This window comes from Mus caroli, unplaced genomic scaffold (genome assembly GCF_978045245.1).
Source record: "Mus caroli unplaced genomic scaffold, Mus_caroli_1 scaffold_1, whole genome shotgun sequence".
In the NCBI taxonomy this organism is placed as follows: domain Eukaryota; kingdom Metazoa; phylum Chordata; class Mammalia; order Rodentia; family Muridae; genus Mus; species Mus caroli.
Genome location: NW_028227256.1, coordinates 60474451 through 60488302, shown reverse-complemented (window position 1 = coordinate 60488302; position 13852 = coordinate 60474451). Strand labels below are relative to the sequence as shown.

Below are 13852 nucleotides of genomic sequence, written 5' to 3'. Positions count from 1 at the left end.
CCGTCCCCAGCTCTCTCCACTTCCTTTTTTGATGATACCACTCTTTAGAAACTGCTTCACACTTTTATGGCTTAAGTTGTATCTTAAACCGATTCGAATGTTAACATCTATGTGTTGTTCTCAATCAAGTGTTTCAACTCGAATCTCACCAGTGAATGCCATGCCGCATTGCAGTAGCCTGCTGGATGTCTTTAACTAGATTTCTTTTAGCGCCTTAGCCTCAACAGTCCCAGAATGAAACAGGTATTTGCTTTCTGAATTAAGATCTCTCCCAGTCTGACCCTTTCATCTCAATCCCCGGGTACCAACCTGAACTTCATATTTTACTCTCTTCCCAAGTTACCTCACACAATCAGCTGCTCATTCCTTCCCTGCCTTTCCATTTTGCAACAGCAGAAGTCCATACCAGTCCCTGACAGTGGCTCTTTATCTTAGATCTTTATCGTTGGTTGTGATAGCCTAAAGCATTTGCTTACTGTCTTAGGGTTTTACTGCTGTAAACAGACACCATGACCAAGGCAAGTTTTATTAAAAAACAACATTTAATTGGGGCTGGCTTACAGGTTCAGAGGTTCAGTCCATTATCATCAAGGTGGGAGCATGGCAGTATCCAGGCAGGCATGGCGCAGGAGGAGCTGAGAGTTCTATGTCTTCATCCAAAGGCTGCTAGTGGAAGACTGACTTCCAGGCAACTAGGGTGAGGATCGTATGCACACACCCACAGTGACACACCTACTCCAACCAGGTCACATCTATTCCAACAAGGCCACACCTCCAAATGGTGCCACTCCCTGGTCCAAGAATATACAAACCATCACACTCACCCCCTACCTCTTACCCCACCATTCATTTTTGTAGCTTGTTCCCAACAGCCTCCATTACTCTAATCCATAGAAACCACCTCACAGTTGCCTCAAGAATCCAATCTACGAGTGACAACTCAGAACACCTATCATCCCACCCAGCGCTAGATTCGATCTTCCTTGCTTCCTCTCCAAGGAGATTGTTCAATGATTGTCCCAGATGAACTTTTTAGAAACAGTCTCTGGAGAGTGACTTACAGATCAGACCACGTTTAGATGCATAAACATTTAGATGATCTCTGCTGCTATCCTTTTCCATAACAGCAGAGAGTAAGAGGAGTAAACAGGGTTGTGTGGGGGTGGGGTTGTGTGGTGAGCTTCCCCTCAAAATAACTTTCGAAATTGGGATGACTGCTAAGTTGTCCTGGGCTGTGGGAGAGAGGAGTCTGAATGGTCCCATTTTGAGCCAGCCTCAGATGCAACTGGCTTTGAGGAGGGCACTTTCCTTTGGCAGAGCCATCAAAGTGGCCAGCAGCAACTGATGCCCATCTTCCTGTGACACTCCCAGAAGATGAATGAATAAACAAACAAACCCCAGAAGTAAACCTGAGAAGTATTTCATGATGTCAGCTGATTGGTCTCACCCCCATGGCTTCTCGAGGGCAGTATTTGTACTATGTGGCAGACTGTGCTACAGTTTAAGTGTGACCCCCAGAAGTCTATGTATTGAGAACCTTAGTTCTTATGTGTGTTAGTGTTGGGAAGTGGGGACAAGCAAGGGTTTCTTTGGCCATGGAGGTTGAACCCTCAGGCTTGGGTTAGTATCTTTTTTGGGGTGTCAGGGTCAGTTCTCACTCTTGCAGTACTGGATCAGTGGCCAGTAGGGTGGATTGTTGTAAAGCATCCTCCACCCTCTTGTTTCGCTTTTGTCACACATGCCTTTTGCCCTTCCACTGTCTACTATGTGTTGAAGTAGCATGAGGCTCTCAACACATAGATCTAGATGTGGTCATCTGATCTTTGACCTCCCAGCCTCCAAACCCGTGTGTAAAATAAACACCTCTCCATTATAATTTAGGCTCGGATGTTTTGTTACAGCCTTAGAAAATGTCCCAAGGCAAATTCCTGCCTCTCACTCTCAGAACCTCTTTCTAATTTCTTATAGTAGTATCTCCATGTTATACCGCCAGGCTTTCTTGGCAAGTAGGTATGCCAGGGATAGAAAGTGGCATGTGCAAAAGTCAAGATGGTATGTTAGAAACCTGCCTTCCGAATCTCTTTCTTTCCCTCCTGCATCCTGGAAGACCATCAGTGGTAGGACCTGGACATGGAGCTAGTTCGCTTAGAGGAGAGCTGGCATTCATGACTGCACAGCAAGAACATGGAAGAACTATGAGTCATCAGCCCACCTCTAGATGACCTCTAGATGATGGCAAGAAAGGAAAACTTCTCTTGTGTTTGAGCCCCTGGTACCTTGGTCACAGTTACTTCTGCTGAACTTATACATGACTTGAATATCCAGATGGAGGTACTGAACACTGAAATTCTATCCCAGCTCCTACGTGTACACATTTCCACCACTTATTCAGATCTTGTTGAAATGCGCTCTCCTCATGGGGGTGTGCTGATAGATGGCCTTCCCAGAGTTCCTCTAGCAGGAAACTGGATCCTTCTCTGTTGACTGCCCATGGTTATTAATCTGTACTTTCCTTACTGAATAGAATATTTTCATTATGAATGAAATTCTTTCCCCTTTCTTAACTTTTCTACCAAATTATAATATCCCACAGGGAAGAGTCTCATCCTTGTTCTGACCCATCGTGTCCTGTAGGATTTCTTTTATTGAGTAGATCTTTGCATTTTATGTTACATCGGTGATGTTCCTAACTAGGGGGCTTTGAATTGTCATTCTTCTTTTTTCCCATCATAAGTTTTACAAGAGGAAACTGTTTAACTCATCATACACAATAAGTAAGCATATTTCATCTTTTCTTCGTGAAAACATCTATCCCTTTCAAGTAAGTACTCATGGAATGTGCCTGCAACCTTCCCCTGGGAAGGCCTTGCTAGCCACCCTGGCTCCACACCTGTTTGCTTCAGCTTTAAGAAAAGGGTTAAAATTCCTATTCGGACAGTGAAGTATTTCAAAAAACAGATCCCCCTCAGCATAGACACTCTCTCCTTGTCCTACTGGTTGACAATAGTACCAGCAGCATCCAGATTTTATCTGGCAAGTGATTCTATCCTGGGGGAGGGGGTTGGGGGTCTGTTGCCCTGTTTGCTCACTTTCTTGTGTCATATTCCTATAGTCTATAGTCTCCTGGGCCCAGGAAGGGACTCAAAGTATGAATCACCATATTGTGATTCTGGCTCTGGCCTTGCTAGAATGGTCATTTCCAGGAAGGTGCCTGGAATCTGCAACTTTGAGCTTTATTCTCTACACAGATGACCCAGGGTATGGAATCTGGGGCCTGAAGTACCTGGGCTCTCCTCCCTGCCCTGCTACTGACTTAAGCTCTTGCATTGTCTGTGTAGACTAAGAAGTTCTGCATGGATCAAAAGTGATGTCATGAAGGTGCTTGATAAAAGGGAGGCATTAGCTTAATGGGTGGAGGCTCAGGAAGGTTGTCTTGTTCCCAGACCCTGATCTATCCACATGCACATAAGTGTGAGCACACACACACATGCACACACATGCATATGAACGCATGTATACGTGGGGTGGGGGGTGGGGGTGGAAAGTGAAACTCCCTGAGAAAATATTTGTCCATTTTTGGAGACTTCTCCTGGGATTGTGAGGTACAGTGGCAGAAGCAAGAGAATGAAAGGCAAGTTGGAAATGTTAAACATTTCAGTATGATTAGAGTATTGTGATTTTTAACTTTCTTTTTTCAGATTTTACTTGTTTTCCAAATCAAAACTTTCCACATGTTCTTTTTTATATTTAATAAGGAAATAAATTGCTTTAAACAACTAGAAGTTGTCCCTTCCTGCCGTGTTTTGAGAGTTTTGCATCTCTTGGGTCAAGTAAACTTTCCTTATTTCACTGATGTAGAAAACAAGGGGGCCCAGGGTTAACAAGGTCAACAGACACATCCCTATATCCAAGAGGCATTGAAAGTCAGCAATAGCAAGAAAGACTTTATCAACGGGGATCTAGTTGGGTACTGGAGGATACTGTATAACAGACATGCCTACAGTGGTTATAGATGTAGTTCAGGGCTCTTCACCTGGTACCCTGTCCCCAAGACTGGAAGCAAGGCCAGATTTGCATACTCACAGGACAACTAACTACAAAAGGCCACACATGGACATGCTATTTTAAGATTACTTGTTTTCTAAGGACCAGCAGGCTATGTGAAGACCATTCCATCTGGACCATCTTGATTCACAGATTTGTGTGTGTGTGTGTGTATGTATACATAAATGTATATGTATATATATATATATATATATATATATATATATATATATGTATATATATATATGAGTGAATTTTTATATATGTGAATGAATGTATATAAATATATACATGACTGAACACTATTACAGGAAGGGGTTATTGAATAATCTGGGTTCTAGCTGTGCTAAGAAAATGAATGGAAAGGACAATAGGAGGCTCATTTTCCATTGAGTGACATTGGCTGCATCTGAAATTAGCTGGTTTCTTCACTGCAAGGTGCTTGCTCACCAGCAAGGCTCAACCACCCCCATCGGTTTGGGGGTTTTGGTTCCCCTCAGTTCAGGGTTGGTAACTGAGTCTCCTGTAAACCTCAAGCTCTGTGATCCTTGCAGAGTAACACTTCATCTACATAGAAAAAGCACTTAACACCGCTGTGTGTCCATGTCTAAATGAGAGGTGTGTGCCATTCACCACTTCTATGAGTTAGTGATCTTATGCAGTGATCTTACCTTTTCCCTTGGGATAATAGAGGACTTCCTGCTGTGACCTACAATCCATGCGGCTTTTTTCTGTCTTCATCTGAAGACCAAGAACTGAAGAGGCAACTTTGCTCCAGGCTCATTTACCCCCTGAAGGCCAGAAGCTATTTAAAATACCAGAGAACTCTGAAGGACTCTCTGTCATTCAAGATGCGGAGGTGTTTGTTTGTTTATAAGTTGGTTTTATTTTGTCAGTTTTGAAGGACTGCTTTATCATGTCAATCATGACTTTCAATGATAAGAATATCATTGAAATATCTTTCACTTAAAAGACATTTCTCTACAAGTGGACTCAGGTGTCCTTATAGCTGCACCACATCATAGATGTATATACACAACCATCTGGAAAGAGGCTGGCCCCAGATCCTAGAACAGCTATTCTGTACGACAGGGACCATGGTATTGCCTTTGTTTTCAGGAGTCACATGTGTGCCTACAGACTTGTTATAGGCAGGGAGCCAGACCTGCTAATATGTTTCTTTAAAGGTTAAGGAAGGGTAATCTTCCCTCCGAGGCATAACAGAGAGACAAGTCCTAATTTTCATTGGCGGAAAGTATGGCTGCCCTTAGAAAATGATGTTGACCTTTTATTAACAGGAAGACTTACTAAGTGGTGCTTTAACCGTTTGTGATTCTTCTCCCCCGCCTTCATTCCTGATTGAGCTTAGCCAGAATCTTTATGGGAAGAAAAAATGCTGCCAGGTTCACAGATCAGGCGCAGCGGTTGTCTTTTTGTCCCAAGCAGAGTAGGGAGGTTCATAACGAGCACCTTAGTGAGGAACTATTCGAAAATATAAAGTTCTAACAGTGGCAAAACAAGACACCCAGGAATTTATGGGAGAACTTTCCCACTAAAATGTTGTTGACTGTAACATCATGGGGACAACCCTTTGCTCAAATACCACCTCCTTTTTGAAACCCTTCAAATCCCAAGAGCAGGAACAAAGCCGCCCTCCTCTCTTCCCCTGCTGAATGAATTAAGTCCCATTAGGTCACATTTTGTTCACAAACTAGAGAGTCATCCCTGTGTATGTAGGCTCTGAAGCAGTACTAGACTCTTGATATGCTGCCTCAAAAACAGTATAACCTAAAGGGCAGCAGATCAGAAAATTCAGATCATTCGACCAGGTGTGGTGGCACACCCCTTTAAAACAGTGCTCTGGTGGCAGAGGCCACAGATCTCTGTGAGTTCGAGGCCAGTCTGGTCTACAGCGCTACTTCCATCCAGGACAGCCAGGGCTAGACAGAGAAGAAGCCTTGTCTTGGAAAGAAAGATTGCTTGAGATCATTCCTTTAAAGTCAACTATAAATGGCACCGTGCTTACTTTCTTAAGTATGCTATTTAAGTGTTTCTGCATTTCCTTTATTACATGAAATTACACAGTAACAAAAGAATTACAGAAAAATGGATGTAAAATTTGAGGAGATTATTCAGACTTGGTAGCATAGGCTCCTTTAGGGGAACTCTAAGATGACTAAGGCAAGATGAGAGACAGTTAGACTTGACAATCAAGCCGGTGAGGTCATGAGCTTAGCAGCTCACAGGTTCATTACCGAGTCTGGAAAGTTCCCTGCAGGAAATGAAGAAGGCTGCAAGACTTTCGTGATGACAGCAGTGTAGACAGCACCTACGTGTGTCTGTCTGTGCTGTGTCTCACAGATAACTGAGGCATGGCCCTAGGGTGCAGGGAAGAGATGGTGAAGATGTTCACCATGAGGAATATAAAGGGTTGGTTAATTTTATATGAGCTATCAGGGTCCCTTACTTTAAATGCTTTTGATGATGTAATGTATATAACCAGATGATGTTGCTGTCTCCTCCTCCTTTCATCTCCTCTCTCCTTCTCCCTACCTCCTTCCCCTTCCTCATGTGCGCAAGCACACACTTTCATTGTTAATTTGGTGCCAAGTCAAAGTGTGGATGTTACTGCTAACCAGCCACTCTTTAAACTCAGGGACAAATACTAAAAACTCAAAATAAAATCAACAGTGGTATGATGCTTGCCCTGTTTGTTTGTTTTTGGCTTTCTGTTTCATATGGGGCAAAGAACTCCCAATGACTCTAATGAAACTCAGTCCTAATCCAGAACATGTTTACCATTAACCAGAGAGTTTATTTTGCTCCATTGGCTGCTTCAATTTGCAGTGAACCTTTTTGATTGTGACTGCCAAGACCCAGACAATACCAGGCACATAGCCACTTAACCAACAATGCAAGAAAACACAGAAACAAGAGTTAAGAAAAACCAATCAGAGCACAAAACTACAACATCCTACATTAATAAAACTTTTAATGCACAGTCAACTAAAAGATGCGTGTAGGGATGACAGAATCTCCATTCACAGGCAGCCAATAGGATTGGAAGTTAACTTCAAACAAAAGTTCAGGTTGTGCATTGAAAATTTACAAACCATTAAAGTTGAAGGGAACAGAAGAAAAATAACAATGGAAGCATCAATGACCATAAATGTGATGGGATGATTAAAGAAAAAAAATTCAAGTATTGTAAAGTTCTTCAGACATGTCTTGGAAGTTTGTGCATTTCCCATCTTTGCATAGTAAAAAAAAAAAAAAAAAAAAAAAAAAAAAAAAAAAAAAAAAAGAAGAAGAAAAAAAAAAAGAAGAAAAAGAAAAAAGAAAAAGAAAACACATCATTTGGCAAAACTCCATAGCTCTATGTGATTCATGTTTCAAACATGCACCTATGTGTACTGCTCACTTTGCTGGTAGAAGCAGCTCTAATTCAGTGGGCTCATGCACTATCCCGGGTGAACAATGAGGTCAGCGCACGCCTCCTCATCCAGGTGTCATTAATTATTGCAGTAAAAGTATAGCAGGTGAGATGGGAACTCGGTCATCACTGAACACTCTTGTTGGGTAATGTTGAACAATGGGAGGCTTGTGCTTTGAATTCAAATTAATAAGAAGAAATACTCACACTCCAACGTAAGCAAATGGATGGCATATGCAAGAGAAAATGCAGCATGGAGTCTGAAGCTACATAACCTAACACCACTGAAAATGATTCTGACCCATTTCTTACAGTACGACTGCACTACCCTCATGTCCGTACACACATAGCCTAATGCTTGTGCATTTTGCACACACAAGCATAATTTAACATTGGAGCGTAGGTTTGTTTACCTATGAAACTGTCAGTGTAACAAAAAGTTACACTGACATTTGTCATATGTACATAGTATTTGGGGACCACTGTGGTCTGATTTAAAACATAACATCGCACATTTACAATGTTGTTTGTGAAATGTTCAAAAGTTAACCATAGAGATCTGTTTTGTAACTGATGTGGTTGTATGTCGGATCAAGTCACCACGGTGCCTCAGAAATAGTAATGAAATGAGTATGGTGAGGTTGGCAGCTGCTTGGTATCTCATAGTGAAGTGGACCCCGAAACATTGCAACAACAGGAAGAGATACCAAGTCATCTGAGTTTCCTCTGACCTTCCTCCAAGCTGAGCCAATGCCATTAAGTAAAGGGGTACAACCTGTGTCTTATGGAACCAGGAATAAGACCAATAAGCCTTATAGATAGCCCTGTTGTTACTATATAAACAAACAGCAAATTCAAGCGAAAGACTGCATACCTGCATAGCACCTGTTTCTCAGAAAGCCATCCGAAGGTTAAGATGTTAAGTTATGGTTTGGGGTAGTATATAGCAATCAAGGTTTCTACTCTGTGAGGGTGAAAAGCCAACACTTAAAGATATCTTTGGGGGAGGAGGGAAAGTCCAGTTTCATGCAGTCTATTTTTAGGAAATCCTCCTCCCTTCTAGTCAAGGAATATGTTGTAAAACAAGTCACTGGTCTTGCTGGAGAGGGCCTTAGAGCTAAATGTAAAAGGTAACTCAGTGCCGGGAAGAAATGCATAGTTTATCTGGATGTCTTCTTGGTAAAAATGGGCCCGTGGAGAAGTAGGGGCTCTCTGGCGGGTCTGAATTCTTGATGGGTGTTCACTGTATACCTGCATGTCCGAAACAAACCTGAGAGAATTTCCTCAGTAGCCTGTTCCCTTAGGATTGCATTGGAAGCTCCGGCAATACTTAAAGAAGGAATGGGGGAAGATGAGGGAAACTCAGACAGTCCTGGGAATGCCCAGATTCTATCTCCCCAGCTACCTGGAGGAGAAAGAAGGGTGTGGATTCATACACAGTGAAATCCCATCGCAACCCAGAGTCTCAGCAAAACACTGAGAGCCGGGTGAGTTCCTGGAATCACCATGCAGAATGACAACCTGAAATAAGCAGAAATGACCAGCTGTGCTGCCTCGCCACACTGGGGCTCTGTCACACAGGCTACTTCCCGAGGCAGTTAGATGAAGTATAAATGAAATTTATATAAAAAAATACATATGAATATGAACAGAATGTAAAGCTTAACTTTTTCCGAGCTTCCAGCATTTGAAAGTTATTAATTTTTTATTTAAGGCTTTAAGTTTCTCCTCCTTTCACATTTACGACAGGGAAAGAGAGCTGTCGAAACCAGAAACTAAAACAATGAGCTTGGCACTTTTGTGATTAATTTGAGAAGGGTCTGTTTTCCTACAGTATATACATGTGCTTATGATGACATCAAAAGTGTTAGATCCATCAGTACATATCCACTCACATTTACATAATCTTTTGTGTTCTTGTTATGGGTTATTTTCTGTGCCCCCCCCCACTCTTTTAATATTTGGTTTCAAACATACTAGATTTGTGCCCAAACTCCCTGCATCTGTGGCTACTTCCGTCTTGTTAAGCAAGCTTAACAATTGGTGGACATGTTAAAAGAGAGGACAGAGACAAAGGAGGAAAGAAAATGACAGAAAAGAAAGAAAAATAAGATGTGGAGCAAGCAACAAACTCAAGTATAGAGAGAATCTTTGCACGGAAAACATTTCCATACAGACAAGCAAACTGGCATATCGAAATCTTGTTTCCATATCTACACTTAGAAAAGAACTGTACAATAGCATTGCTCAAGTTCCAGTTCCCATTGCCAGAGGATGCTTGGTCCAGGAGAGAAATGATGGGTACAGCGGATCAACAAGAACACAGTCCAGATGAGTGCTGCCATGGGCATGTCTAGAGTGGGCCAGGGGCACGTAGGGAAAGGGTTGGCCAGGGCAGAGGTGGACAGGGGTGGTGGAGGATGGAAAGGCATTAATCCAGACCCAGGTAGCGTTTGTGTGGTCATCTGTCATCTTCCCCTCGGGATTTCCACTGTAGGATTTGCTGAAGGTTGGCTTGCTAGCTTGTTGTTATATATGCCATGCAGTTTTTACCCTTTCCAAAATTGGATCTTCATGCCACTGGAGTTTGTCTTTGATAGTAAAAGGAAAAAAAATCATGCCAAATCATTTAGAAGATATTAAGTGCCAGCAGGCTGGGGGGCAGGGTCATTTGCTATTTGTTCTTTTATTGCACTTGTTGTTACTCCCTTCTCCTTTATTTAAAAAGAAAAAAAAGGATTCTGAAGTTTTTTTTTTTTAATGACATGGTCTTTAACCCCCTTCCCTTTATTGACAGGTGATGGGGGGGGGGGTTACTTGAAGTTATTTCCAAAAGGGACCTTTGTCTTGTACCCCATCTCCATTCTCAGATCTGAGGCTCTGTAGTCATTACCACCCAAGGGTCTTCTTTACAGACTTAAGAGTTCCGGCAGCATGGCTGAAAACATGTCATTCCCAGAACCCAACAGTGCAAGGTGGCATTCCTCCAGTGCAGCCGATTCAGATGGGGCCTTGCTGAGTGGGATCGAATCTCCTCTTCTTGACGTTTCTTCCAGAGTACGTCAAAGAAGATGCAGGAAGAGGAAAAGAGAAGCCATAATATTAATCAGATGACAGTGAGAGACAAAGGATGACAACGACAATGGTGCGTGTCCCAGAGCAGAATAATCCGCTCACACAGAGGCAGTCTCCAAGTAATCAGAAACAAAGATCAGCTAATGTTTTGGAACATCTTTGCATTTCCCCATTGAGACTACACACTTTGGGGAACACTAGGGGAAACTTCAGATTGTTCATTTTAAACCACAAATTGTTCTAATTTCAGAAGCAAATACCACTGCTATTTCACCAGATGAAAAGTACTACAGGATAGTAGTTTTCACCTATGAGAACTAGGAAGAACTTGGAAGGTCTTGTAGCTGTTCCCTCCAAACCCCCAGAGCTCTGTAGTAACAGAGCTCACCAAATCCTTGCTCTGCCTGGCTATTTCTGCCTTGGATGTGTGAGGTCTTACTCCACTACGGAACAGGCACTTCTCATGGTGGAAAGTTGGCAGACAGAGTGCACAGGGAGGTGGTACACTCAGGAGAATGGACACAGGGCCAGGTTAGGCAAGCAAATGCAGCAGTTTAGCTCTGTGGAGAGAAGCAGGTTCAAGTGCCTCACTCAGTGTCCAGTCTCCTAAAAAGTGATTCCTGGGCTTGAAGAGAAAGAAAAAAAAAAAAAAAAAGCAAGACACAACACAGCAACAATGTGAGTTGGTTGTAACCTCCCATGGTCTGGCTTCATGTGGGGCATCAAGCAAGGGGCTCATGCATTAGTCTGCATACTGGCGGGCACAACTCCACAGCCACCAAGGCATCATGCAAAACTGGAGGCTGAGGAGCCCTTGCACCCTCATTCCCCTGCCCACTACTGAGGGCCAGCTGAACACCTTTACTGGCCCTAGGTACCAAAATAGTATGACAGATTCCTCCACCCCCACCCCCACATGTCCTTCAAAACAGAAACACTACCAAAGCTTAAAATCCATAGGAAAATATCCTGCAAAGTTCCTACTTTCCCAGAAGGCCCACTTTGATGCTTTTTCTTTCTTTCTTCTTTCCTTCCTTTCTTTCTTCCTTTCTTCCTTCCTTCCTTTCTTTTTTTTAAATACCAAGCATGAATATCTTCAACAAAAACTTCCCTTTTCTTAAGTCTCCATTGAAACATCTTCACAAAAGCCTGGACATGTGGTGGCTTGGCCTAGTGACTTAATTTGATGCAGCAAACACCTTTGCGTTAGAGTTGCTGACTTACTGCCGAGTCCTCTGAAATCAAAAATGGTTTTGAGAGCAGGCACTGCTGACTCTACTTACCTATGGGTAAGACTGAATGTGACATCCCCATGATGTGGCTGTCACCAAATGAACTTACTGGGGTTGCTCAGGACCTGCATCTCCCATCAAAGTTCATGCTCTCTGAGAAGATGTCTAAGAGTGAAGACTTGCGGGAGAGAAACAACCTACTGCCTAACCTTGAGGACCAGGGACCCTATCTAAGCCAGATGTGCATATTACTGCAATTCAGGTGAAATATAAAACAAATGTCCTCAATTAATATAAATGCTGAGGACAGAATAAAGCCACTGAGCAGGACAAGGGCACATTACCCATATTTAGATTCTTTCATTCAAACACAGGGTATGCCCAAAGACAGAATAGCCAAGTAGCATGTTTATAAAGAGAGATCTAAAATTCTACTTCAGCCAGGCACCCAGGAAACTTCAGTGTCCAAAGGTGTGTGTTCCTCTCCAAAGTCAAATTTGAAGCTTAGATTGAGCTTTCCTCATCGAACAACATTCTAAAGGATTACTAAGTTCTTTGGTCAGACTAAGAAGTCGTTACCCCATAGAACCACCAATTTTGTGAACAGTACAGACAGAGGACTGGAGGACATTTTCTCTTCCACTAAAGTCCCAGCAGTGAAGAAAGTAATCTGAAGTTTAGGGGAGAGGGAACCCAGAGATGAGTGGAGAGGGAACTCTGCAAGGTCTCTGTGACATTCCCTCATAGGTAAGCCATACATTCACTGTGGGTCACTGTACATTGAGCACTGTCTGTCCTGAATTTTCTATATGAACACAAGACTCTTTGTTTAGTTTCAATGTGAAAATAAAACCTACATTAGACAGGTCCTTGCTGGCTTCCTTCCCAAACCATGACATCTGGATGCCCTCTGCTTACTGGATAAAGGCAACTTTGTTAGCACAACCAGAAAGGATTCTCTGGATCATTGTAAAATATCAGTGCAATCCATTAGCCTCACAATGACACTGTTTTTAATCAATGTTTGATACCTATAGGAAATCTAAACTTTTGCCTATACTGCATGTATTATATACATACACATCCACACATCAGTAAAGATCTCTAGGTAACAATAGCTTTCATGGGCCTTCTAACAAAGATGTAGAGCTACCGACTATTGTCACCCTTAAAAATTATGTGTATGAATGTTTTGCCGATCCCCTGGAACTAGAGTTTTAAACAGTTGCAAGCCACCATGTGGGTGCTGGGAACCAAATCCCAGTCCTTTGAAGGATACCAACTGCTTTTAACTACAGAGCCATCTCTAGTCACCTACTGTCTCTCTCATCTTAGTCCCCATGCCCATCACCAACACACACACACACACACACACCAAGCCTCTAGGCCACCTTAGATTGAGTTTATGTTCTTGGAAGTTTGAGTCAAGGAAACACATGCGTCTTCCTGATCAGCCTGGCGTCATGGTGATGTATGGAGAAGAAAGTGTCTAGCCCAAGAGTCTTGGACAGTAAGGTAATGTGGCTCCTTATTCTGCACTGAAATATGACACAGAAATTAGAAAGGAAAGCAACCACTTGGTTACCATTCTCAAACAGAAACTGGTTAAAATTGATTTCAAGGCATCCTAACTTTAAGAAAATCAAAAATACTTTCCCTCCCCACCAAGATTCAGTTATTTTTCTGACCAGAACCCTTTGGCTGTCATTTTAGAGGAGTACCAACTGTAACAGTCTTTTCTTTAGAGAAGAAATAAAACAGAATGGAACCGAGGTTAACCGCCAATGGCTCAGAGCTAAGGGAGGGTGCTCATGCCAATGACTTCTCAGTAGGACAGCCACCTGTGACAACTGCAGGCTCTTAGAGAACATTTTATCAAGAACTGCCCTGAGAGGTTACTATGGTCTCTGCTGGCAGGGGTGGAAACCCACTTTGCCATGGGAACCCATGGAGACCAGATGGAATATTGGGGTATTCCAATGATTAACACATTGTAATATGGTGGAACAGCCCATACTCAGCCCGGCATCAATGTTGTGGTAAGGGCTGTCAGAAAACTACCTGATTG

At 42.6% G+C, this 13852-nt stretch overlaps 1 protein-coding gene across 2 annotated transcripts in view; it reads right to left on the bottom strand.

Annotated features, from left to right (window-relative positions):
* Nucleotides 1-7019: 7019 nt before the first annotated feature.
* The window catches only part of Adam23 (ADAM metallopeptidase domain 23), a 150149-nt gene continuing 143316 nt past the window's right edge, over nt 7020-13852 (bottom strand). For both annotated transcript variants that reach the window (XM_021167059.3, XM_029477536.2), the window contains one exon: nt 7020-10526. In XM_021167059.3, the coding sequence (XP_021022718.1) occupies nt 10478-10526 (49 nt within the window). In that variant the 3' untranslated portion in view covers nt 7020-10477. The remainder of the gene's footprint in view (nt 10527-13852) is intronic.